This window comes from Ochotona curzoniae, unplaced genomic scaffold, assembly GCF_017591425.1.
Source record: "Ochotona curzoniae isolate NIBS_2020 unplaced genomic scaffold, NIBS_Ocur_1.0 scaffold_4937, whole genome shotgun sequence".
NCBI lineage: Eukaryota > Metazoa > Chordata > Mammalia > Lagomorpha > Ochotonidae > Ochotona > Ochotona curzoniae.
This window is the reverse complement of record NW_024467126.1, coordinates 1,247,638-1,273,532: the sequence shown is the minus strand read 5'-3', so window position 1 is coordinate 1,273,532 and position 25,895 is coordinate 1,247,638. Positions and strand designations below refer to the sequence as shown.

The window sequence follows — 25,895 nt, the reverse complement described above, 5'->3', positions numbered from 1 at the left end:
GGTTGTTCGACTGCAAATGCCCATGACAGCCAGACCTGGGCCAGGCCAGAAACCCCTACCAGACCCCCGCGCTGGGGGCAGGGCCGCCGCTCTTGACCTGTGCACCCTCTGTGGCCGCCCAGGTGGGTTAGCAGGAAATCAGAGTGGAAGGCAGAGGCAAGACTCCATATCAACACTCTCCAGTACACAGTGTGGGTGTCCTTTTGTTGCTCTCCTCCCTCCTTCCCTCCATCCCCACTTCTCTTTCTTTCTTTTTTTTTTTCTTTCTCTCTTTCCTTTTTTTTTTTTTTGGAAAGTTAGATATACACAAAGGAGGAGAGACAAAGAGGAAGACCTTACGTCCACTGATTCACTCCCCAAGAGACTGCAACAGCCGGTCCTATGCCATTCGAAGCCCGTAGTCCGGAGACTCTTCCGGATGTCCCACACAGGTGCAGGGTCCCAAAGCCTTGGGCCGTCTTTGACTGCGTTCCCAGGCCACAAGCAGGGAGCTGAATGGGAAGCGGGGCTGCCAGGATACAAATCAGCACCCGTATGGGATCCTCATGGATCCTGATGGTGAGGAGTTTGGCCGCTAGGCTACCGCACTGGGCCCTTTCTCTTTTTTTCTCTTTCTCTTCCTTCCTATCTTTTTTTTTTTAATATTTATGTATTTTTTATTGAAAAGGTGGATATAGAGAGGAGAGACAGAGAGGAAGATCTGTCCGATGATTCACTTACCAAGCAGCTGCAATGGCTGGTGCTGAGACAGTCCGAAGCCAGGAGCCTCCTCCAGGTCCCTTCCTTTCTTTCTGTTATTTAAAAGTCTGAGATGTGGGCCTGGCACAATAACGTAGTGGTTGAAGTCCTCGCCTTGCACGCCTGGATCCCATATGGTCTCCAGTTATAATGCAGGCAGCCCCGCTTCCCATCCAGCTCCCTGCCTGTGGCCTGGGAAAGCAGTCGAGGACGGCCCAAAGCTTTGGGACCCTGCACCCATGTGGGAGACCTGGAGGAAGTTCCTTGCTCCTGGCTTTGGACTGGCCATTGTAGTCACTTGGGGAGTGAATCATCAGATGGAAGATCTCCTCTCTGTCTCTCCTCCTCTCTGTATATCTGCCTTTGCAATAAAAATAAATCTTTTTTTAAAAAAAGTCTGAGTTGCAGATAGTGAGGGACATAGAGAGAACTTCCATCTATTGGTTCATTCCTCAAATAGCTGCAACAGTGAGAGCAGGGCTGGTCTGAACCCAGGAGCAGAAAGTTCCTCCAGGTGCAGAGATCCAGGGCGTTGGGCCATCATCCACTGCTTTCCCAGGCCATCACCATGTGTTTGGATTGGATGTGGAGTGGGTGGAACTCAAGCCTGCATTCATATGGGGTGGTGATGCCACAGGTTGAGGATTAGCCCACTATGCCACCCCTACACACTTTTTTTTTGAGGGGGGAGTTCCAAGTTCATAATACCTGGCAGTTGGACCTCATTTTTTTAAATTCATTTTTATTTTAATATTTATTACAAATGTGAGGGAGTTACAGGCCCTTGTGGGCCTCTGGAGAGGTCTGGGGCTTGGGGGAAAGTAGGTGAGATAATGTTGCTATTTTCCTTCCTATGTCCATGGGGTGGGAGAGAAGGGGCAACAAAGGGGCTACTCCTTGCTGTCCACTGCTGCCCACTGCCGCCCACTGCTGTCCACTGCCGTCCACTGCTGTCCACTGCTGTCCGCTGCTGTCCACTGCCGTCCACTGCTGTCCACTGCTGTCCACTGCCTGGGGACTGAAGACAGAGTGTGGTTTGATGTTGACTCTGAGGCCCGGGTCAGAAGAGTGTTTCCAGGTTGTGCATTTCAATAACCCAGAGGTGAGAAATTCTTTCTAACTCCTATAGGCTGTCTGTATCTAATTAGTGTGCCCACAGACCTGGGCACTTGTTACAATAGAGCTTGGCCTGGAGTGTTGTTCAACCTGTCCTTTCCTTCCTTGATGAGGTACTCTAAGTTTTCTGTTGGTTTAGATGAGCCGGCTGTCTTGTCTTTCATGATCCTCTGGGCGTGCTTTCCATTTTTCTTCTTTTTTTAAAGATTTATTTTTTATTGCAAAGTCAGATATACAGAGAGAAGGAGAGATAGAGAGGAAGATCTTCTGTCCGATGATTCACTCCCAAGTGACCGCAACTGCTGGTGCTGTGTTGATCCAAAGCCAGGAGCCAGGAACTCCCTCTAGGTCTCCCATGTAGGTGCAGGGTCCCAAGGTTTTGGGCCGTCCTTGACTGCTTTCCCAGGCCTCAGGCAGGGAGCTGGATGGGAAGTGGAGCTGCCTTGATTAGAACCAGCGTCCATATGGGATCCAGGCAAGTTCAAGGTGAAGACTTTAGCAGCTAGGCCACCGTGCCAGGCCCATGCTCTCCATTCTTGCATAAAAATCAACCACTGAGGTGGCCCAGTCCTGAGACTTATGCTCCAGAGTCAGACCACATGCCTTTCTGGTTTTACCTTGAGGCCAGGTCTTTAAGGGTTTGATTGGGGAGCCACCAAGAAACCTCCCCTTGGAGGTCTTCACAGCTTGTTGTGTGCACAGGCTGGTGTAGGGTCAGGGTCACGCTGCCCCTGCGCCAATCCACACATGTACCTGTGGGTGCAGCTGGGGGTGCTATAGCCCAGCCCAGCCCAGCCTGCCCCTGGCACAGCTCTTTTTGCATAGTGGCAGGAGCTGTGGCCTAATCAGGGCGACACCGAGGAAACCCTACCTGGCCTGTCCCCTGCTTTGGTGCTTGAGCATGCAGGCAGGTGCTGCAGCCTAGCCTGGCCCGGTCCACCCCCAACCCCAGCTCTCATACTCATAGGCCGGTGCTGCAACCTAGCCCCTCAGGGCATCCCCCAGGATCCCGTAACAGGCCTGCCCCCAACGCTGGTTCTCACAGGTGCCAGCACATGCAGCGACTCAGACTGGCTTAGCCCACCCACAGCCCCAGTACCTGACATTCCTTGACACTCTCTAGAGGTTGCTGCTGCCTAGCCTGGCTCAGCCCAACCCCAGCACCAGCTTTCATGTATAGTCAGGGGTGCTGCGGCTTAATTGGGGCAGCACCAAAGAACCCCTACCAACCCCGTCTCCATCTGCTGGGGGTTGCTGTGACCTAGCCGTGGCTGGTCCACTCTCAGTCCCAGGTTTTGCGCATGCCAGCAGTGCTTTGGTCTGCACACCTTTAATGTAAGCTGTTCAGACAAGGAATCCTGTCTCTTCGTGGGTCATTGCCCAGAGCAGCGCCTGCAGCACTGTGGGCTCTCAGGTGTGTGCTGGCTGCTTTGCTGTTAGTCTTGTCTCCTAGCATTCTCTTGCCCTTTGTGTGTTCTGGTTTGCCGTAGTTCTGTGTGTTGGAAGTGCCACACTCTTCTGCTAAGGAAGCCTGCACCATCTTAGACCCCACCCTCCCCTGGCTTGTACATAATCCTTCAGGAATGAGTCCCTTAAAGTAGGCTTCCCTGACTCCTACCTGAGATTTCTTTGTAACATGTCATATCACCGCATGTTTCTTTCATAGCAGTCATCACTCAAGCTGTTTGTAAGCTCTGTGCAAGCAAGACTGTGAGTCGGTACTGTTCCTGGCTGTGTCGCCTCACTGAGTTTGTGGCACACACTGAGGAGTCAGGTATTTATAAACTGAAAGAACAAATGTTGGATGAAGACAAAATTGAAAGGATCAAACCAGGTTGAAAAAAATGCAAGAGAGCAGTTAGCACAGAGTGTAAGTCAGTTGAATTTTTCTTACCTTCTTGAAGTGGAAGTCTTGGATCCTGTAGGATAGCAGGCTTGTAAGCATTGCATTAGTCTAAGGTGCGATGTAAATACCAACATCATAAACTAAAGGCTATTCGTCAGATCCCTGTGGTCTTATAATTATCTGATTCGGTTATTTTAGAGCAATGCTGAGGGGTTAAAATGTGAAGAATTTAGGTGAAAAGTAAATCTAGGTCAGCTTGTGAAGAAGCCATCGTCCTGAAGTTTGCACTCAGCTGAACTACTTTGCTGTAGTAATGCATCTGAGTTTCAGTGTTGCCTTTGATGCGTGACCTTGGCCAGATCACATTATCTGCCAATGGCAGGTATATCTTTTTAACTGAGTGAATACAATTCTTAATCTCCCCAGTATGTCACCAAAATTGAATTAAAGTTAAAAAATGCTTCAAATTTCCTGAGTGAAATGTGTTCTCTTAATAGTTGAAGTAATTTCATTTTTTATTATTAATTTCTTCAGAGCATACCATTGTTTGCTGCCAAGAACAAAGCTGTGTGCTTGGAAGCCTTTTGTCCACACTTGTGTCTTCTGTCACTAGGACCCCTGAGATATGTACATCAGAGACTTGGGGTACACAGCTCACAATTATAAATGGTGTCCCCTTTCTCGGTGCCTAAGGATATATATTCTCTCCATCATTTGCCCTTGTGAAACCACAGGCACTTTTTCTTTTTCAAATCTACTTCCCCACATGTACTGTTTCAGGATGGCTCACCCAGTGGTGGAACCAAAAACCCACGTCTTTAACTGCCAGTTTTATGTCCAACTGCTTTTTGGGTTCCTGAGGTTGGAAGGATTTTTAGAATGCTGCAGTGTGAGTTCAGTGTCATCTGATTGCTGGTAAATAGCATGAGCTTCGCGTCACAAGCCATCCCTACTGAACAGGGTAGTAAGATGAGAAACTGTTGCTTTCTCAGAGTGAAGAGCATAGTTCTACACCTGTTGACCAAAGGTGGTTTCTCATTAGATCTTAGGACAGTGAGGGAAGACACAGAAGATGCCCCAAGGTGAACAAGACAGCTTTCTGTTTTACTGAGTAGTCTACAACGGCCTTTTGATTTTGGTTCAGGGTGTCCTGAGAGGTTTTAATTCCCCTCTCCCCATTACCCCACAAGCAAAACAGAATCTGTCACACTTCCAAGGACAAAATATTCTTGCACAAATACCAATAATATATATTTTTCAAAATTTATTAATTTTTGTTGGAAAGACAGATATAGAAAGAGGAGGAAAGACAGAGAAGAAGATCTTCCATCCGATGATTCACTCCCCAAGTAACTCCCCAAGCCTCCTCTGGGCCTCCCACACAGGTACAGGGTCCCAAGGCTTTGGGCCATCCTCAACTGCGTTCCCAGGCCACAAGCAGGGAGCTGGAAGGGAAGTAAAGTTGCCAGGATTAGAACCAGCGCCCATATGGGATCCTGGGGCGTTCAAGGCGAGGACTTTAGCCACTAGGCCACTGTGCCAGGCCCAATAGCAAATTTTAAAGGTTATGTCTCACCCAAAAGGGTGGGCAGAGACTTAGGAGAAAATAGAGTGGCACTGTAAGTGTAAGAGTATCCTGAATTGTCTTCAGTCATCAGTCTCTTCCTGTCACGTATCAGAATATTTTTAATTAATTAATTAATTATTGGAAAGGCAGGTATACAGAGAGGAGGAAAGACAGAGAGGAAGATCTTCCATCCTATGTTTCACTCCCCAAGTGGCTGCAACAACTGGAGCTGAACCAATCCAAAGCCAGGAACTTCTTCCATGCAGCTGCAGGGTCCCAACGCTTTGGGCTGTCCTCAACTGCTTTCCAAGGCCACAGGCAGGGAGCTGGATGGGATTTGGGGCTGTCAGGATTAGAACTGGTGCCCTTATGGGATCTCGATGCGTTCAAGGTAAGGACTTCAGCCGCTACACTATCGCACCGGGCCCAGAATATTTTCTTCAAAAGAAAATGACTCCTTTGGAGTCAGCACAATGGTTCAATTGGCTAATCCTTCACTTGCAAGCATCCACATCCCGTATGGGTGCTGATTTGTGTCCTAGCTACTCCACCTCCCATTCAGCTTCATGCTTATGGTATGGGAAAGCAGCAAAGGATGACCCAAAGCCTTGAGACCCTGCACTCATGTGGGAGACCAGAGGAAGCTCCTGGCTCCTGGTTCCAGCATGGCCCAGCTCAGCTCCAGCCACTGTGGCCAATTGTGGAGTGAACTAGCACATGGAAGATCCTTCTCTCTGTCTTGTCTTCTATCTGTGAATCTGCTTTTCCAATAAAAACAAGCCTTTAAAAAATGCAGACCCTCTAGCTCCACCCTGAAGCTGTCATCTTGAATCGGGAGAGCCCAGGAATCTGTACTTTGGAAAAAGCAATTTCCTTATTGGGTAGCATTGGTCCAGCACTCCACTAAATAAAACATGCTCTCCAGACAGTCCTTCAGGGTGAGGAGGCAGAATCATTCCTTCTGAAAATACAGTTTGGAGCCCACTGTAAAAATGACCCTTTATACTCCATTTCGTAATTCTTTTTTATTTTTCACACTCCATATTATAATTCTAAGAATCCTCACTCAGAAGAACTTGCATTTTGATCGGATATTTTTGTACCCAGAGTGAGTTTGCTCTGAGTCGCCATGGTTATGGCTTACTGACTGACAGGATGGTGAGTTACAGTGGAATCCATGGGAGCAGGACTCAACAGTCTCAGAGGGTGAAGCCTGGTTCCGTTCCTGACTCTGTGGCTTTGTGGAAACCGTTTCCTCCTTTGGTGGACTTCTCGTTGGAAAGGCAGGCTTTTGGAGCGTGTGGACCGGCTTCAGCACAGGTGGACGGGCCTCGGCGACCTGCCAAGGAGAAGCTCGCTATCGGTCCTAGTCTCAATTCCAAAACACGGACGGTGGACTCATAGTGTCAGTGAGATTTCCCTGTTTTGCTGCCACACACTCATCAGTGGTCAGAGAGCCTGTTGTCAGATGAGGGCTGCACAGTAGGTGCGTTTTACATGAATGTTCCTGGAAGCATCTGGAAAAGTCTAACGTCAGTCCCTATGTGTCCTTTAAATCTAATTCCCAGATATTCCCAAGGAGAGGTTCTTGGTTGGAATTTGTCAGGTTCTGCATTGAGATGAAAGCTAATTGGTCTCAGGTTCTGGGATTTACTTTTCTTGGGATGCATTAAGAGGAGAATTCTTCAAATCTATCATAATAGCTGATGTTTATGTAACACTCTGGAGTTCATGAAGTGCAGCCTGTAACATTATCTCATTCAGTCTCTCAGCAGCTCAGGGCGGGGAGGTGAAATCCCAGTCTGTGGAAGCAGAAACTAAGAAACGAGGAATCCCGTGCTCCGGGCGCAGTGACGTAGAGGCGAAAGAGAGCTCAAATCTTGATCCTTCAGTTTCTAATACTACATCTCTAGCACTAATCCATACTGCCTGTCGCTGTTCTTCCTCTGTTTTGAAACCTTCATGATTTGTGGCCACCTGAAAAATCGGGCCGAGCCTGACCCTTCCTCTGCAAGCTCCCATCAACTCAGTCATAGTTACTGGGCCCTAGTATCACCATGGCTACCGTAGTCAGTGTTGGAAAACAACCCTGTGAAACCTCCGAACCACTTGTGCTAGGGTTCTTTTGAATTATGCTGTCTAATCCTTATTTTCAAATGAGATAATTAGCATGTGGCATTTGTTTCTGAAGCGGGCAGCCAGCAATGAGCAGGAACAGGCCCCAGCAAGAAGAGGGCTGTTTTTCTTCTTTCAGAGAGCCAGCTGTGGTGCAGCTCATGACATTTCCTCTCCGGATTGTCATTTCCAGCCAGTGTCCTTCATTTCCTTTGCTCTGATGCCCTCAGACTTTGGCCTGCAGGCCCACGCTGCCTCTCAGAACGCTCGGAGTAACTGGAATGGAACCGAAGTCTTTCTCACCAAGTGGGCTCTCTGCCTGATGGGAAAAGTCATCTGGCCCCCAGCTCCAGCCAAGCTAGCCTGGGTTCCTGCCATGCCTTGGGCATGGGGCATCAGCACATTTTTCTCAGAATATGAACAGTATTTCCTTTCCAGTAAGTCTGAAATTGGCCAAAAAAAAAATTGCTTCTTTTTCATTTGAAACTGCATGTCTAGTATAAACAGTCCCCAGGCTCTGGCTCCAGCCTCCGGTCCTTCTAATTCCAAGCAGCCGGGATCAGACAGGCTCTTTCCTTCCTGGCAGCCCCAGACTTGAACTTTGGAAATTGTGGAAAGCTTTACACTTTGGGCCCACAGAGCTCCGATTCCACCATTCAGGAGTCTTCCCTGTTAAGTAGAAATGGCCTTGGGATAAGACAGAGGAATGCATAATGAAAATAGTCTTCTCAGTGCTATGGCATTTTATCCCTTTTAAAGTGATTTGAGGGGGGGGGTTGTTGTTTATTAACTTGATTTTCCCCCTTTCTCATAACCTGAGGAATCAGGCTGGCAGGGAGGTTGAGAGTATCAAGTCTGGATCTGCCTGGCTTCTGTTGGAATCCTGACTCCATCAGTCATAGCTGTGGGCAGGTTATTTCATCTCACTGTACCTCCATTTCCTCTTCTTTCATATTTAGGCCATTCATGCACTTGTGAAGATTTAGAGAGCAGGACACACTTATCACTGTTGTTAGTTGTTATTGCACAAATAAGAAACCCAAAGCTCAGAGAGATGAGTGACATTAGACCTAAGATCAAACCCAGATTCTTCTTAGGTGCTGCCTGTCTCGTATGCTCCGTGTCAGCTGCCTCTCGGATCAGGACCTCATGTTAGATAAAGGCAACTTTGATGGTCAGCACCTCTGGGCCTCTCTCTCTCAAGTGCTGCTTCGGGTCCCGTCTGAAGAGACAGAGTGCAGGGTTATTATCTGCAATTATGAACAGAAAGTGTGGTTCTTCCCTCTCCATGCACGCTGAATGCCCTCCTGCTAGAGAAACGCACCTTTGGGTTTCATCTCTCCCCTTGGCCAGCTTCTCCTCAGAAAGGGCTTCAAGTGGGCAGAAAATCCAGATAAAAGGAAACTTAGTAAGCGGTAGGCATGTGGTGGGCTCCTGGGGAACACCGGGAGTCCCACAAGTCCTACGGAGAGGGGAAGATGGCCTGTCCTTGGCACCACTGGGAGATATCAATGTGCATCTTTATCGGCTGTGGCAGAAGCTGTGTAATCCCTTAACTTTAGTTAAAATTAATAGGAGAGATCTCATCAATGTACTGCCTCTAATTGGTACACCTTTTGCATTCTCTCATGATTATTTTTTGAAGATTTATTTATTTTTGTTGTAAAGTCAGATATACAGAGAGAAGGAGAGACAGGGAGGAAGATCTTCTGTCCGATGATTTCACTCCCCAAGTTACCGCAAAGGCTGGAGCTGAGCTGATCTGAAGTCAGGAGCCTAGAGCCTCTTACAGGTCTCCCATGTAGGCACAGGGTCCCAAGGCTTTAAACCGTCCTTGACTGATTTCTCAGGCTACCAGCAGGGAGCTGGATGGGAAGTGGGGCCGCTGGGATTAGTCCCATCACCCATATGGGATCTTGGCGCATGCAATGCTAGGACTTTAACCACTAGGCTACCACGCTGGTCTCTTCTCTCAAGATTTAACTTGAGCCCTCTTCACTTCCCCCTGGGTTCCAGGTGAAGCAGGAGAGACATTTCATTCCAGCAGAGATCCTGTGTGTCATAGGGCGGGTGTTAGCATCATTGTCCTCTGGAATAGTGGTTTATCCAAGGGCATAACATAAACAGCAAAACTTGGGCCTCAGTGCAGTAGCCTAGTGGCTAAAGTCCTTGCCTTACCAGTGTTAGCATCCCATATGGGTGCTGGTTTGTATTCCGGTTGCTTCACGATAGCATAGTGGTTAAAGTCCTTGCCTTGAATGCGCTGAGATCCCATATGGGCGCCAGTTCCAATCCCAGTGGCCCTGCTACCTATTGAGCTCCCTGCTTGTAGCCTGGGAAAGCAGTCAAGATTGGCCCAAAGCTTAGGGACTCTGCCCACTTGGGAGACCCGGAAGAAGCTCCTGGCTCCTGGCTTTGGATCAGCTCAGCTCTAGCCGTTGCGGCTGCTTGGGGAGTGAACCATCAGATGGAAGATCTTCCTCTCTGTCTGTCCTCCTCTCTGTATGTCTGACTTTACAACAAATGAAAATAAATAAAGCTTTTAATATAAAAAACAAGAATGGAGGGTGTACCACATGCCATGTGTGTCTGGCAGATCAGGGAAGGACCAGCCATTCACAGCAGAGGTAGAGCTGGTACATGAGCAGGGCTGCTGGTGCGGGGTGCTGGTGCTGGGCATCTTACCCATGGAGAGACACTGCACATTAGGCAGGCTCCCTCTCCTATGCATAAAGCCAGCTTTAGCTTGTTGGTAGACATATAACCTTAGTAATTCTTGAATGTTTCTGCTTTATTTAGGCTGTCATCTGGAAGCAATGGGTTTAAAACCCTTAACCTACCCATTTCCAGAGACGAGATTTCTTCATGTGGGTCCCAGTGTGTATAAATTCAAAATCAGATATGGAAACAGTATCAGGTAACTTAATTTATTGTTTAAATTATCTAGAGCAGAGCTGGCACCATGTATAGTAGGCTAAGCTTCCACCTTTGGCACTGGCATCCCATGTGGGCACCCATTCGAGTCCCAGTTACTTCATTTCTGATCCAACTCCGAGCTTATCACCCGGGGGAACAGCAGAGGATGGTTCAAGTCCTTCAGGCCCTACCCCCATGCAAGAGACCTGGAGGAGGCTCCTGGCTCCTGGCTTTGGCTCAGTTCATCTCTGGCCATTGAGACCATTTGAAGAGCAACCCAGCAAATGGAAGATCTTTCTGTCTCTCCTCTCTGTAACTCTACCTTACACATAAAAATATAATAAATCTTTAAAAACAAAAGAATTTATTTGGGGCTGACACCATTGTATAGTAGATTAAACCACCATCTGTAGTGCCATTTGGAGTCCTGACAGCTCTACTTCTAATCCAGCCTCCTGTTAATGGCCTGGAAAGCAATGGGAGATGGTTTAAGTCTTTGGGATCCTGTACCTATATGGAGATCCTAAAGAAGCTTCTGGCTCCTGGCTTCAGATCATCTCAGCTCTAGCCATTTGAAGAGTGAACCAGCAAATGTAAGATCTTTCCTTCTGTCTCTGCTTCTCTATGTAAATCTGCCTTTCCAATAAAAATAAACACATCTTTAAAAGACAGAATTGACCTGAGAAAGAAGAAAATAGAGACACAGAGAAAGCTTCTATTCACTGACTAACTCTTCAAATGCCTCTGGTAGCTAGGACCAGGCCAGGGTAAGAGCCAGGAGCTTGGAGCTCAGTGCATGTCTCCCATATAATTGGCAAAACCCAGCTACTTGAACCATTGTGTGCTGCTGCTCAGGGCCAGCGAGAAGTTGGAGGTGGAGCTGGACTTGGCCGCCTGTCAGTCTGCAGCATGAGGAGACTGCCTCTGTAAGCACTTAATGTAGTCCCTCCATCACACCTTCTCTGCTGAAGTAGCACCTGCTTGGATTCTCTCTCTAAAGGTTTTATATTAAGTGTATTTATCTTTCATCCAAGTTTCTAAACTGGAAACACCAGGTCAAGTGACAGAAGAAGAGAGGTGAAGAGAGAAAGAGACCTTCCTCTCACTGGCTCACTCCCCAGATGGCCACAAGGACTGGAGCTAAGCCAATCCGAAGCCAGGAACCAGGAGCCAGGAGCTTCCCCCAGGGTGCGGGGTCCCAAGGCTTTGGGTCATCTTGTGCTGCCTTCTCAGGCCACAAGCAGGAAGCTGGATGGGAAGTGGAGCAGCTGAGACATGTACTGGCACCCATATGGGATGTTGGCACTTAGAGTTTGAGCCAATTGAGCCATTGCTCCTGCTCCTGTTGTATATTCTTTTAAAACATGTATGTATCTATTTGTAAGGCAAAGTGACAGATGCAACAAAGAAAAAAAAATCTTTCATCTGTTAGTTCATTCCTCAAATGTCTATGTTAGCCAAAGCCAAGATCCAGGAACTCCATGCCAGTCTGCCCTAAGAGTGGCAGGATCCCAAGTATTTGGGCTTCCTATGGTCGTTAGGAAGAGGGGCAACCAGAATGAACATGCCCTTGGATAAGGCACTTGTATATCCTAAGAGGTGACTTACCCTGCCGTCCCACAATATCTACCCTGTTTCATGTTTTTTTGACTGCAATTTTAAAATATAATCATTTAGTAATACTATGCCCAGGAAATGTAAACATGCTTTTATTACAAATATTTTCCCCTTACCCTATACAAAAAGCAGCTCAAGTGAACCAGAGATTTAAATATAGGACTTGAAATCATGAAACTGCTTCAAGAAAACCTAGAAAGCATTTCAAGACACTGCATGGGCAAGCAAGAAAAGCAGAGACAGTTGGGGCCATATAGTCCTACTAGGCTGCCACTCCAGTTTCATGCAGCTTGATAGGATTGTGCTAAGGCATCAATGATTTTGCACACCCATGCTTCTGTGCAAGTGGGTACACGTTAACGCAATGAAAAAGGCAAATCACACTTTAGTACCATTGATGTTGAAGACTCATGATAAGGGACTCATGATAAGAGCTCCTAGCCGATTTCCAAATGACACTTTCGATGGAAGTGCTCCATGACATTCTTAGCCATCACGGGGAGAATCTCAGGTTTTGTCAGGTCACTCGCAAAGACATATCAGCCCGGCCCTGTCCCAGGGCTCTGCGCATGCCGCCTGACCACTGGGGTCAGCTTACAGAACCGTTGCTTCCATCAGATTCCCGTCACTCCTGGAAGTGTCACTCATGCTCTCCTCTCCATTCCGAGTTTTCCAGCTGCTTACGTGTCTCTGGTCTTTCCCTTCTAGAGGCACAGTGACAGACGACAAGGACGGCGTCCCGCAGGAGCTGGAGGTGGGCAGCGAGACGGACCGCTTCGGGGAAAGTTACTGCCGCAGGCGCAGATGCATCCGTGTTCAGGCTCCAGTCATTTCCTACAAACAGACTCACACCTTCCTCTTGATACCTTGGCGGCTCCCCACCACATTTCCTCGCCAGGGACATTTAAAACCCTTATCCTTCCCAGTTCTAGTTGAAGTGTCAGCCTCTTGGAAGCTAGGAGTGTAGTGTTCCCTGTAGGATTCCCAGCCAGCAACAGGCGGCTCATGGCTCTGTTGTGGCAGCTGGCATTAGCAAAGTTTCCGGAGGACTGGTGCCTTCCAGGGGGCCCTGGGCAGCTTCACCCTTCCAACCACTGCCTGGTACTTGACGTTCAGGAAACGCCACTGTAAATACACAGCCAAGGCTGCCGAGCCTTCCTTTTATTTAGAAACATTTGCAGTTGCTCTAGTCCACTCCACTTTCATTCCCTGTGTACCCAGATCTAGTTTAAGTTCTGCTGCAGAAAGAAGACTAAGCAGTAAAAAGTAAATTGGTGAAAGTATTAGACATGGAGTTGGAGTTCTGGGGGCTGGTCCCACGTGCAGGCTTAGGCATGAATGACCCTTGGCAAATCATTTATCTGCCTGGGTCTTAATTGTCTGGTGTAAAATGAGTTTAAACTACAGGCTGAGTAGGTTGAAATTTATAAGCCTTTTTAAATGTTGGAATATTTGCATATGCATAATAAGATATCTTGGGGACGGGATCCAAGTCTAAACGTGAAATTAGTTTATGTCTCATTCTTGCCTTACACACATAGGCTGCGGTAACTTTATACTGTAAAACATTTTATTTGAAAGGCAGAGTTACAGAGAGGGGAGAGAAAGACCCTCAATCTGCTGCTTCACTTCCTAAATGGTCACAATAGCCAGAGCCGAGCTGACCAAAGCCAGGAGCCAGGAGCCTCTTCGGGGTCTCCCACACGGGTGCGGGTTCCCAAGGACTTGAGCCTCCCAGGCCACAAGCAGGGGGCTGGATGAGAAGTAGAACAGCCGGGACCAAACCTGTGCCTGTATGGGATGCCTGCTTCACCTCGGTGCTGGCCACTCAACATCTGTGTATTGACTACAACCCATCATGTAAAGTCAGTTGTAGAATTTTCTACCTGTGACATGTCACTGTGGAGAGTTCTGGATTTGGGAGCATTTTGGCTTTTGGAATTTCAGATTGGGAATGCTGGGCCTGTGACACATGCTCCTCTGACTGTTCAGCCCATTTACTATTCAGTAAATGCCCATGCCCATGGCATTTACTGAGACATAGGGCTCCTCTTTCAAAGCACTAGAACACCTGTAAGTACACCAACACACACACCTGTGTAAAGCTTTGAGTTCTGTCCTGAAAGGGACCTGTGGCTCTCCAGCGAAGTATTGAAAGGCAGAGTAGGTCCCGCCGGGCCTCAAGGACAATGTAAGTTACCAGTGATCTGACCTGACACAATGACAACGCTTGCATGTTGCATGTATTCTGTGAGCTCCTTCAGTTCACGGGGGCGGGAGGAAGCTCCAGGCAGCTGGCAGAGTGAGGGCAGCATGGCTTTGGGAATCAGCCAGGCTGGGTTTGAGTTCCGTTCCTGCCATTCGTAGTGTGACTTTGGGCAGACTACCCCGCTCCCTGCGGCTGCCTTCTCCTTGTCATGGGTTCCTAGCTAATGCCTGTCTTGAGGATTGTGGGGGATGTAGAAGTAGGAACGTGCAGTGCCTGCCACACAGGAGCTCAGTACAATGGAAGCTGTCAAGCATTTACCTATGCCATACATCACATCAAAGTTTCCAGAGTGTTAGAAGATAAATAAGATCCATTTGCTACCTATTATGAGCCAAAACATGAGGAAAACTAGACTTGGAAAGATGAAGCAACAAACCTGGAATTGAAAGTTAGATTTTTAAAAAAAAAATGTTTACTATAGAAGTGCAGTAGTCTTCTCTCTCTCTCTCTCTCTCTCTCTCTCTCCCCCCCCCCCTTAATTTTAAATGTTTACATAGTTGATCAGGGTGGGAAGGATCTAGGATTAGGGAGAAATCGGGGGTGATCATTATTTCCAAGCTTTCTATTTCTTCTTCCCATTTCTGGGGGAGGAGAGGGATGGGGGATAGGCCATTCCCAGCCTCCCAACCATCCCAGTACCCCAGGATGGGGATGGGCGACCAACCAGGATCACAATGGCGCATGTTCTGAAGGTTCTGCCCAGGTGGATGCAATAGTTGCAAAATGCTGTTGATCTCGCTGATCTATGGATGAGGAATCCCTTCCAATGTCTTTTAATAATGTCAAAATGTTTAATTAGTATAGAGTAATAGGCATAGGAAATTAGAGACAAATCAGTTCAGAATTAAAGAGACTAGAAGAAAAAGTTTAAGCAAAGGTAAAATCACTATACATCAATATCAACACCATTTACTCATTCAGTGCTGATGTATGGGGGAGCTGTTATGGGTCACCTGGGCATCACGGAAGGTTGCCAAGATCAGTCGGATGTCCCTTGTGCTGCCAGGAGATCTCCCGACGAGATGAAGTCATGTGTGTTGGATGTGGTAAAGGACCCAGGCTTACTGTGAAGTTTGAGACTAAATGTTGATCACATTTTGGGGAGTCAGGGAAAGCTTTCTGGAGGAGCTTTCAACCTAAAGGACAGGCATGATGTGGCATGTACTGATGGACGGGGTGTTTCCAGCAGGGAATGCAACGGGGAAGTAAAACATGCCAAGGGCAAAGGCGGTAGTTCCGTCTTCACAGAATGTAGGGGTGTGATGAGCAGCGAAAGATCTACAAGGACAGACTAAACCGCAATGACGTTAAAGTGATCTCACGATATTTTTCAGGATTCTATCCGTGTGGTCCTGGGAAACATGGACAACCTGCAGCCTTTTGCTACGGAACACTTCATTGTATTTCCCTGTATCCTTCCCTTGCTGGCCGCAGCTGCAGAGTCACCTGAGTGCAGCCAAGCCACAGGCAGTGTGGGGGAGACTAGGGACAGGAGAGCAAGTGTGTCCCCTCAATGAGCAGTAGGAGACGTGCCCTGGCTCCCCGCCCTCTCCTTAGCTCCATTTCCCAGACAAAAGCGAGTGGGAAAGAGTTTCCCACCTGAAATTCAAGCATGGGGAAACCGTGCTGATCCCTTACCCATTTGTTTTCACACTCTACTTGGAGATGAAGCAGTTTCATGAACACCTGTCACCTGGTAAGTGACTTGAGGGGAGGTTGGCAGCAGGCACTGGCTGTGGTGAGAAGGTCTGCCAGCTTGGCCTGCAAGCGCCCCAACAGTAAAATAGTCAGGGCACGTGCTCTCAGCCCGGTTGCTGTGCCGCTCAGTAGCATGCGACCATAGCTGAGTGGCTGCGGGGAAAAAGCCAACATGATCAGTATCCTTCTCATTGAGTTGTAAAAAAAGATTATATATTCATAAATAATGTTTAATATCAATAATGCAAACAGAGGTGAGTGGAAAGTACCAGGTTTGGCCTGGAGTGATCACTCAGTGACAGCAATTCCGTAAGCGTGTCCTGTTTTAGAGCCCTCCAGGACTTTCACATGAGTGGTACCTTAAAGATATCTCCCAGTTTTTTAATTCTGAGGGTGGTAACTCTTTTAGTCCTTGAAGGAAAGGGTAAGCATCTGGCAGTTTGATTTGAAAAAGAGTGCCAAGACTCAAAATCTCCTCAAGCGATGTGTCACTGATGCTTGAAGTCACTCTGGTTTCCTTTTGTGGTACGTTCATCCCCTTCTAAGCGGTGCCCTGTTCCGGCATGTGCACAGAACCTTTTCAGCTTGTGATACAAGGAAGGAAGAAAAATTACAGACAGCCTTCCTAGGGAGGGTAGTGTCCGGGACGAGGGAGAAGGGGCACGGGAAGGCATCTGCAGCCACTGCGATCAGTGAACTAGCCAGGCGTCCCCGACGGAGGCTCGACGCGCTCTGACATTCGGGTTTCCCGTTGCAGGGAGAGCAGGACAGGACAGTTCTCCTGGGACGGTAAGTGTGCTTTTCTGGACAGAGTGGACCTTGCCTTTCTACCGCCTGTGTTCCCAAATCCTGCTCCTGTCTTTTCCTCTTACTTTGCCTCTCAGTTGCTGCCCTGGGGCCAGTCAGAAGGATAAACCTGAAATCCCATTTTCCCCAGGCTAATTTTAAGAATCTGCCTCTGGCTAATTGTTTCTCTTACTTGCAAAGCTGATGTTTGAAAGTTCACCTGTGCCCACATGAACTGAGAGCGCTCCCAGGAAAGGCGTCACAAGAGGACGGTTTTCCTCTGCAGGTCCTCACTGAAAAGACATCACCAGTAGCCACTGTAAGGAAACGGAAATGCATGGAGGAGCCCAACTGCAGCCCCAGCCCAGGGCTGGCCAGGTCAGCGGTGTGGGGGAGGGCAGGCTAACCTCTGCGTCTTGCTGCCTGATCTGTCCTGCAGTGAGTCATTTTCTTTTTACTATTTATAAATTTATTTTTATAAAGATTTCTTTATTTTTATTGGAAAAGCATATTTACAGAAAGACAGAGGTTTTCCATTTGCTGGTTCACTTTCCAAATGGCCACAATGGCCAGAGGTGAGCTGATCCGAAGCCAGGAGCCAGGAGCTTCTTCCAGGTCTCCCAGGCAGGTACAAAGTCCCAAGGTTCTGGACCATCCTCCATTCTTTCCCAGGCCACAAGCAGGGAACTGGATGGGAAGTGGAGCATCTGGGACATGAACCGGTGCCTTTATGGGATCCTGGCATTTGTGAGGGGAGGACTAGACAATTAAACCACCTCCCAGGCCCGAGTCACTTTATCTTTAAAAGGTCAGTCATAACTGCCAGCCCAGTGGGTGGACTAAGGGAAGAAACCAAGTTGAAACTTGCAATGTAAATTTTTTTTTTACAGATTTATTTTATTTTTATTGGAAAGGCAGATATACAGAAAGGAGAGACAGAGAGGAAGATTTTCCGTCCTATGATTCACTCCCCAAGTGAGCACAACGGCCGATGCTATGCCGATCCGAAGCCAGGAGCCTCTTCTGGGTCTCCCACGCGGGTGCAGGGTCCCAAAGCTTTGGGCCGTCCTCGACTGCTTTCCCAGGCCACAGGCAGGGAGCTGGATGGGAAGTGGAGCTGCCAGGATTAGAACCGGCGCCCATATGGGATCCCGGGTGTGCAAGGCAAGGACCTTAACCACTACGTCATCACGCCAGGCCCAAATTTTTTTCTTTTTAAGATTCACTTATTTATTCCAAAGGCAGAATTACAAAGAGAACATGAGAAAGAGATTCCCCGAGTGGCTGTGATGCCCAGTGCTGGACGAGGCTGAAGCTGGGAGCCTGGAACTCCATCTGGGCGTCCTGCCCAGGCTAGCAGGGGTTCAAGTGCTCGAGCCATCTGCTGCCGCTCTTCCAGGCTCGCTAGCAGGGAGCTGGCGGCAAACACACTCTGCAAGACCCAGACTGCTGCTCAGAGGTGCTACAGGCGGTGGTTTAACTTGCTGTACCAGATCCTGTCATTTGACCAAATTTGAACACAGGTCCTTTCTCCACAAAGTAGGATTGCTCATAGATTAAAATGAGGGCCAAGAGAAGACATCATCAGATCTTACACAATTGAATTCAACATATTCAATAAATATGTCCTTTGTTATATTGTAAGAAGACACAAGACTTCAGTGAGGTCTCAGATGACCATACAAAAATATGGGAAACCTTTGAGAATTAGAGAACAAATGAAAATGAATGCTTTTTTTTCTACTGGTGAATTGAAAGTTTTTGGAGGCTGTGGTCTAGGCTGACATATCAGTCTTTGCAAGAGACTGCGTTGGCTGTTGAGTGGGGGGCTGTTTGAACGGGGGGCTGCTAGGGAGGAGAGCACAGCGCCGTGAGCTGGACTTGCTTTCACAGGGGTCACTCGCCTTTTTTGGATTCTCTGTCCCTACTAGCATCTAGAGAGCATTGCTGGGAGAGTCTGATGTGCGGTTTGCTTGTCAGCCCACAGTACCTCCACCCTGGGTTCACAGGAGCTGTTTCCTGGAGCTGCATAGGCCCCTTGATGTCCAGGAGTGTGAGAACAGACCAGCAGGGCACTGACCCAGCGCCGGCCTGGCGTGCCTGTCAGTGACGAGTTAGGTGCTTCCTTCCGAGCAGGTGGAATGTGAGGATACTCAAAGTCGGGAGGTTTTGCTGTTCCATTTGAATTTGCCATGAATATGAAGTCTCATGTGTTTCTTCTGAGTTTTGATGCACAAATCAAGTATTTAAAAATCTGATAACCTGCTGTCAATCACATGTTCCTGTCTCCAAGCCCAGACTCCTAAGTGTCTCAAGTTGGGATAACTATAGCTGCACCTAAAGAAAATTTGGCCTTACAATGTATTCTGCCAGCCAGGAGTGGTGTAAAAATAGCCAACCTGCTGAAATATTCATTTGGGCCACATTTGCTTGAATGTAGTGAAGCTGTGGCTGCCACTAACAGTTCCTGGGCTTTTTCTCTCCACCTTAGACCCAAGATGGGGACTTCGGGTCCCAGCCTCAGCAGAAAGAAGCCCCCTGTGACAATCAGAAGGGTAAGCCCTGGGTTACGAGTTCTGGGGTGCTTCGTTTCATCAGGGCTGGGATTCCTGCTGCCGGCACATTCTGGTCCTTCGTGCAGACTGCTCTGATGGAACCCACTCTGAGGTGTCTCTTCTGTACAATAGCATTTATCTCCCCTACCTCGGTCCCAACCCATCCCAAAGGTGGCTGCATCAGACGCACACCACTAACGCACCTGCTCCATGAAAATGTCCCCTCTTCTTAGCTTACAAAGCTGCTCGTTATACTCGGAGGTTGAAATTACAAAATAGGTCTGTATTGACCAGCAATGGGACCCAGCATAAAATTTTTGGTTTGGAAAAGGTTTTGTCTTTGTCTACAATGGGTCTGAGTCGAGGAGCGTCTAGTTTTCACAAGTGAGCTAAGTAAGAACCAGCTAGCTTCCGGGAGACTTCTGGAGTAACCGAGGGCAGGCCCTGATGATGGTTGATTTCGTTCGTGAGATCTGTTCCCCTTGTCGGTGTGCATGTCTCTGCCCTTTCTCCATGTCAGAGCTTCTTGGCCCCCCTTTTCCTTCTCTCCTGAATTGTTGCTAGCTGTTAGCCACGCCTTCTTGAGCCTGCCCTTTTTCTTACTTCCTACTCCTAGGTGACTCAGAACTCTGACCTAAGTCCCCAAACACTAACAATCACCTCACTCACCTTCCCAGGACCCATCACATGATCTGTTAGCAAATATTTATGTGTGATCCTCTCAACAGATGTTCATGTGGGTCTACGTGTGCCAGATGCTAGGGATGTGATTCCCTCCTCCACAGACAGCAGTGGTACAAGGCAGGGCACCCAGTCACTGGCGGATGTGCTCTGCCGAGGGGGGAAGAAAACCCAGGGCCCAGGGTGTCCACAGAGGAAGGGTTCCCAAGGTTGGGGTGATGCAGGCTACAGAATAAGCCACTATTTGCAATGTTGGTGTCTCACATTGGAACGATGGGAGCACTGGTTTGAGTTCTCGCTGCGCTGCTTCTTTTTAAAAAAAATTTTAAATTTTTATTGCAAAGTCAGATATATAGAGAGTAGGAGAGACAGAGAAGAAGGTCATCTATTCGTTGATTCACTCCCCAAGCAGTCACAATGGCTGGAGCTAAGCCAAAGTCAGGAGCCAGGAGCTTCCTCCAGGTCTCCCACGTGGGTGCAGGGTCCCAAAGCTTTGGCCCCTCCTCCACTGCTTTGCTAGGCCACAAGCAGGGAGCTGGATAGGAAGCAGGGCCACCAGTGCCCATATGGGATCCCAGTGCATTCAAGTTGATGACTTTAGCCGCTAGGCCACAGTACCGGGCCCTTAAGAACTATTTATTTGTATTGGAAACACAGAGTTATAGAGAGAAGGAAAGACAGAAAAGATCTTTCATCCGCTGGTTTACTCCCCAAGCGGCCACAATAGCTGTGATGGCTGGAGCTGAGACAATCCAAAGCCAGAAGCCAGGGGCTCTTCTGGGTCTCCCATGTGGGTGCAGGGACCCAAGACTTTGGGCTGTCCTCAAAGTTTTTCCCAGGCCACAAGCAGGGAGCTGGACGGGAAGTGGGGCAGCCAGGACACGAACTGGCACTGATTATGGGATCTTCGCAAGGAGGGGATTTAACCACTGAACCATTGCCCCAGGCCCCTGGTTTGCTTCTAATCCAGCCCCCTGCCACCCAGCTGGGAGTCCTAAATGGAATGTCAGCTCCTGGCTTTGGCCTGACCCAGTGCAGCCATTTGCAGGTTTTTGACACATGAACCAGAGGATGGAAGGTTTCTGTCTGCTGAGTTCTGTCATTGCCTTTCAGAGAAATAAATAATTCTTAAAAACAAAACAAAACGAAACAAAAACACAGTAGTTCAGAATGTGGTAGAGAACCCAGAATGAAGAAAATGGGGCTTATATATATTATATATATATATATATATAAATCAGATTTACAGAGAGGAGAGACAGAGAAAAAGATCTTCCACCCACTGGTTTACTCCCCAAGTGGCCACAAAGGCTGAACATGAGCTGATCCAGAGCCAGGAGCTTTTTCCAGGTCTCCCACTTAGGTGCAGGGTCCCAAAGCTTTGGGCCAGCCTCAGCCGCTTTCCCAGGCCATAAGCAGGGAGCTGGAAGGGAAGTGGGGCAGCCAGGACACGAACTGGTGCCTATATGGGAGGATTTAGGATTTAAATCCACAGGTGAGGATTTAGTCACTGAGCCATCACACTGGCCCAGCAAGCGAGTTTTTGGTCAGGCCCAGAATGTGGTTCTTGTGTTGAGCGTAGGCTGGTGAACTGGCGCTGAGGACAGTGCCGAGGCAGCTCCTGGAGCGATCAGCACGGGCTGTGTCAGAAATCGCCCCGGCCACCTTCGGGATCACAGGAATCCAGGGATAACACGCTCCCATACAAGAGTGAAATGATGTTTACTTCTTGTCTCCTGCCCACAGGCATCTTTTTGAGGAGGGGCAGGCAGGAACACACACAAGCATGTATAAAACCTAGTGCTTCTTTCCAGAGGCTTGCAGCTTAGCCCGGGAAAAGGTGTTCCTGTAGAAGGTAGACCCCTCCCCTGTGGGCACGCACAGTCCAGGGCCCTTCCTGTGCCCTGGCTAGCTGGCGCACTGCGCACATTTGGGTAGTCACTTCCTCTGTGCCTACCATCCTCCAGAGAGGTAAAAAGAGGAAGTGAGAAAGTACAAGAAGAGTACATGAGGCTCCAGAGAACAAAGACACTTTATACCAACAAGGTAATTAGCATGAAAGGAGCAGGCCCTTCACTTACTACCCTCCGTACTGGCCTATTCTTAGTCTGACACGTCATCTCCCTCAAGAACAGTGCCCGCAGCTTCTTACTCAACATAATTACCTTTTCAACCTGATTCTGGGTTCAGAAGAACTCGGAGTAAAAAGGAGCATGTTTATTGACTTTTTTCACTCAAAGCCCAAAGACTCTCTGCATGACAGGCCCTGCTCCCGGGATGAGGACTTCTTCCCCTGAACGGCAGAGATCACAGTGCCCTTGAGTGTAAGTCATGGAAACTGGAACAACGGGATCTGCTCTTCAGTCTAGTGCCCGCCATCTCTTCCCACTTTGGAGGGAGTTGGAGCAGAGGATCCCAGGCAGCGTGGGTTGTGCCCATCTGAAGCCGTCAGGAGTGAGGAGTACAGCACAGAACTGGCCTGAGAGTGTTAGGGAAACCACAGGAAGGGGGACACGTCATATCCCCCAATCACTCCAGGCCCCAGACCGAGAGATCTGGATTCTGGAAGGTTAAAAACTTGAGCCGGAGCTGACAGCCCGGAAGTGAGACACTACATGCTGTCAACACCTCCGCCTTCAACAGCTCAACCTTCTCAACAGCTCTGGCCATAACTGTACAGCAGGCAGCCTGGAACCAGGTCCTGCTGGAAGTCCGTATCTTACACAGGCCATCGCCTCCTCCCCTTCTCGCTTTGCTTGAGGAAACCTCTCTCAAAGTTTTAGGGGGACATCAGTTCTACCCCCTCTTTTGAGGAGAGTTCCTTGAGTCAGGGCTGGCCTGTGTTCTGCCAACCCTATTAGACGCCACTCCACTGGTTCTTAGGGCTACTCTACACGGCAGGGTTTAAGCCTGAAACCATAATTCCATTCAGGACCCAAGGGTCATTTCCTCTAGTCAAAAAGCAGAGTGGGTCTGTCTGGAGAAGGTGAGAAAGCTGGCTCTCCTTCCTCCCCAGAGGACCAGGACTTCAGCCGCTGTCCATGCAGCCTGGCACTTTGCAGGGTTTGTTGTAAAGGCACTCGTCTCAGAAACACCTGCTGTGCTCATCTCAAATTTGTGCTGAGAATGGGCGCTGGTCACATTCCTGTGGCACCTGGCGCCAGCCTTGCTGTTTGAACTTGCTTAAAAAGGTTTATTTATTCATTTGAAAGGCAGGGTTTCAGAGAGAGAGAGAGCTTCCATCTGCTGGTTCACTGCCCAGATGGCCACAGCAGGCAAGGCTGGACCAGATCAGAACCAGGAGCTTCTTCGCTGTCTCCCATGTAGGTGACAGTGGCCACCCTTTGCATTTTATGGCCCTCCTCTCTCAGGGAGCTGGACTCAAAAGTAGAGCGGCTGCGACACAAACTGGCACTAATATGGGACTCTTGATGTTGCAGGTGAAGGCTTAGTTTGCTACTCCACAACACATCCCCCTACTCAGTTTTTAGTGGCACCATGCCCATATGTACTCTGTCTGGAATGCCCAACCCCTCACCCTGTTGGGATGAAATACCACCCATTCAGCAAGGCTCCGTTCTAAGCTCACTTCTCTGTGAAGTGCTTGGCGGTGCTGCATAGACCCTGCGGCAGTGAACCCCACCCTGATTTAGGACAGAGCAGTGTATCAGTTTTACCCCCCAGAGATTTGTGTTCTCTACCTTAATGCTGAAGTTCTCGTGAATTCCATTAGCAGTAGGAGGCATGCCAGCCAGGTCCAGCTTGGCGTGTTTTCGGCTCTGAAATCTCACCATGTTACAGGGACAGTGAGGAAGAGACTAAAATGTGGGCCTGGCATGATGGCGTAGTGATTAAAGTCCTCGCCTTGAATGCGCCGGGATCCCAGATGGGCATGGGTTCTAATCCCCGTGGCCCCGCTTCCCATCTAGCTCCCTGCCTGTGGCCTGGGAAAGCAGTCGAGGACGGCCCAAAGCCTTGGGACCCTGCACTCACGTGGGAGACCCAGAAGAGGTTCCTGGCTCCTGGCTTCAGATTGGCTCAGTTCCAGCCATTGCAGTCACTTGGGGAGTGAATCATCAGATGGAAGATCTTCCTTTCTGTCTCTCTTCCTCTCTGTATATCTGCCTTTCCAATAAAAATAAATGTTTTTTTTTTAAGAGGCTAAAATGTAGAAGGGACTATCCTCCATTAGGAAATAATGAGCGTGCACTGGGAAGTCAGAAGCCAGGCCCCAGGCCGAGGGGAAGTTAGATCACCAGCATTTGGGTCCCTGAGCTCTGTTTAATAAAGTTTAATTTCGCTCTCAGAACAAACAAAGAAAAACTCAGCAGGAATGGCAGGAGACCTTGGCTGTTGATTCCACTCATGTCCAGGAAGAGGGTAGGTTCAGGAACATTCTTGTTCCGTCTCCTTTGATTCCCCCTTGGTTCTCTGATGAGCAGGCTGAGCAGCCCAGGGCTGTGAGTCTGGGCCACTGGGTGAGTGAGGTGCCTTGTGCCTCAGCCTCGTTCAGTGGAGGGTGAGGGGAACCTCCACCCCACAGGCCTGAGGGAGGGGCAGGACGGGAAGGAACTCTAGCCCTTCTCTGCGAGCTACTCACTGTTTCAAATGTTCCTGAACCCACTGGTTTTACAGGAAACAAGGGGGGAGGAAATTTCCCTCTTCTGTCAGCAAGTGATCCCTGCAAGGCCGCCTCTCCTCTTCCTTGGAGCATTAGCCTTGACGCTGAAGGTGCTACAAGGGCTGGGATGCCTGCAGGTGCTGCCCTTACAACCTACTGGCCCACCCTGGGAAAGTTCCATGTGGGCTGCAGCCTTCCCAGCAGCAGGGCTGTGAGCAAGCACTTGCTTGGTGTGAAGCCACGGCAGCACAGAGGGAGCCGGGCTTGAGCTGTGTTAATAGGGAACTGGAGGGCATCTTGCCGGCTGGCAGGAGCAAGGCTGCATAGGACACGCAGCTGCCCTGGCTTTAAGCCCAGCCTGGCGGGAAGCTGCTCTCACCCTGCCTGCTATGCACTTGCAAGGAGTCCATGGGCCAACCTGTTTCCTTACAGATTCCAAGTGGGGACACAGTCCTGCAGAACCAGGTGCCACTCCACCGCAGCAGAACAACCTACCCCCCAAGGAGACGGGCAGCAGGGGCTTCTTAGAGTTTCTAAGGTAAGAGAAACTGCTGTCCCTGCCGGCTGACAGAGGGTGGCTCCAGGGCCTGGCCAGAGGGGACTGACAGCAGGTGGCTTTCACAGGTTCCTCAGTGTCTGGCATGAAAGATGGCAGATAAATGGGCTTGAGACCAAGGGCCCCGTGGTGAGCTCACTACCGAGTGTCCTGCTCTGTTGTGCCCAGCGCACGGCTGTCTAGCGCCCGGCACAGGGTCCGGTCCCATAAACAGGGCCTGAACAGAGCCTGGTCACATTTGCCTTGGCTCATCCAGACAACTTGGCTACCGAGACAGTTCTGTGTCTCCCTCCGACTCTCAGTGGGGTTGTAGGAGTCCTCTCAGCAAATGACAAGCTCGCAGACCCTTCTGAGTAGAGAACAGCTGTCCTGTAGCTGTTTCTCCTTCATGAACCTCTCCTGGAAATCACCTCATTTGACGGCCCTTCTGAACGCTCTTCCAGACTCGAATTTCCACTCCATAGCTCCCCAGAGCAAACAGGCGCAGCCAATGAAGCAGTAATGGGAGGAAGGGAGAAGGGAGGAGCCCTCGGCCGGTGCCAGCCATCCATTTCTCCCCCTGCAGCTCTCTCTTCCCGTTCCAGTACTTCTTCAGGAGGAACAGCCAGTGAACCCCCCAAAGTGGCACTGCCAGGACCACCTGGCACAGCACCGCCTGCTCTGTGTCCTCAGCCTGTGAGGCCTCAACCTTGGGCAGAGCAGAGCCCCAACTAGCTGACACCCCCCCAGGAGGGTTCTCCTGTCCTCTCCACCTTATAGTTGAATGTTTTTGTCCCAATTTAATTTTTTCAATTAAAAAAAAAAAAGAGAGAAA

General features: G+C 49.1%; 1 protein-coding gene across 1 annotated transcript; it reads left to right on the top strand.

Annotated features, from left to right (window-relative positions):
* The first annotated feature begins 3,428 nt into the window (after positions 1–3,428).
* MAJIN (membrane anchored junction protein) lies at positions 3,429–25,878 on the top strand. Its single transcript, XM_040970741.1, has 11 exons — positions 3,429–3,724; positions 10,182–10,299; positions 12,624–12,669; positions 15,519–15,594; positions 15,755–15,880; positions 16,640–16,671; positions 16,955–17,046; positions 19,160–19,223; positions 24,212–24,284; positions 24,958–25,063; positions 25,647–25,878. Exons 2-11 carry the CDS (start codon positions 10,199–10,201, stop codon positions 25,690–25,692), a joined length of 762 nt encoding a protein of 253 aa, XP_040826675.1. The 5' UTR covers positions 3,429–3,724; positions 10,182–10,198; the 3' UTR covers positions 25,693–25,878.
* Positions 25,879–25,895: the final 17 nt, after the last annotated feature.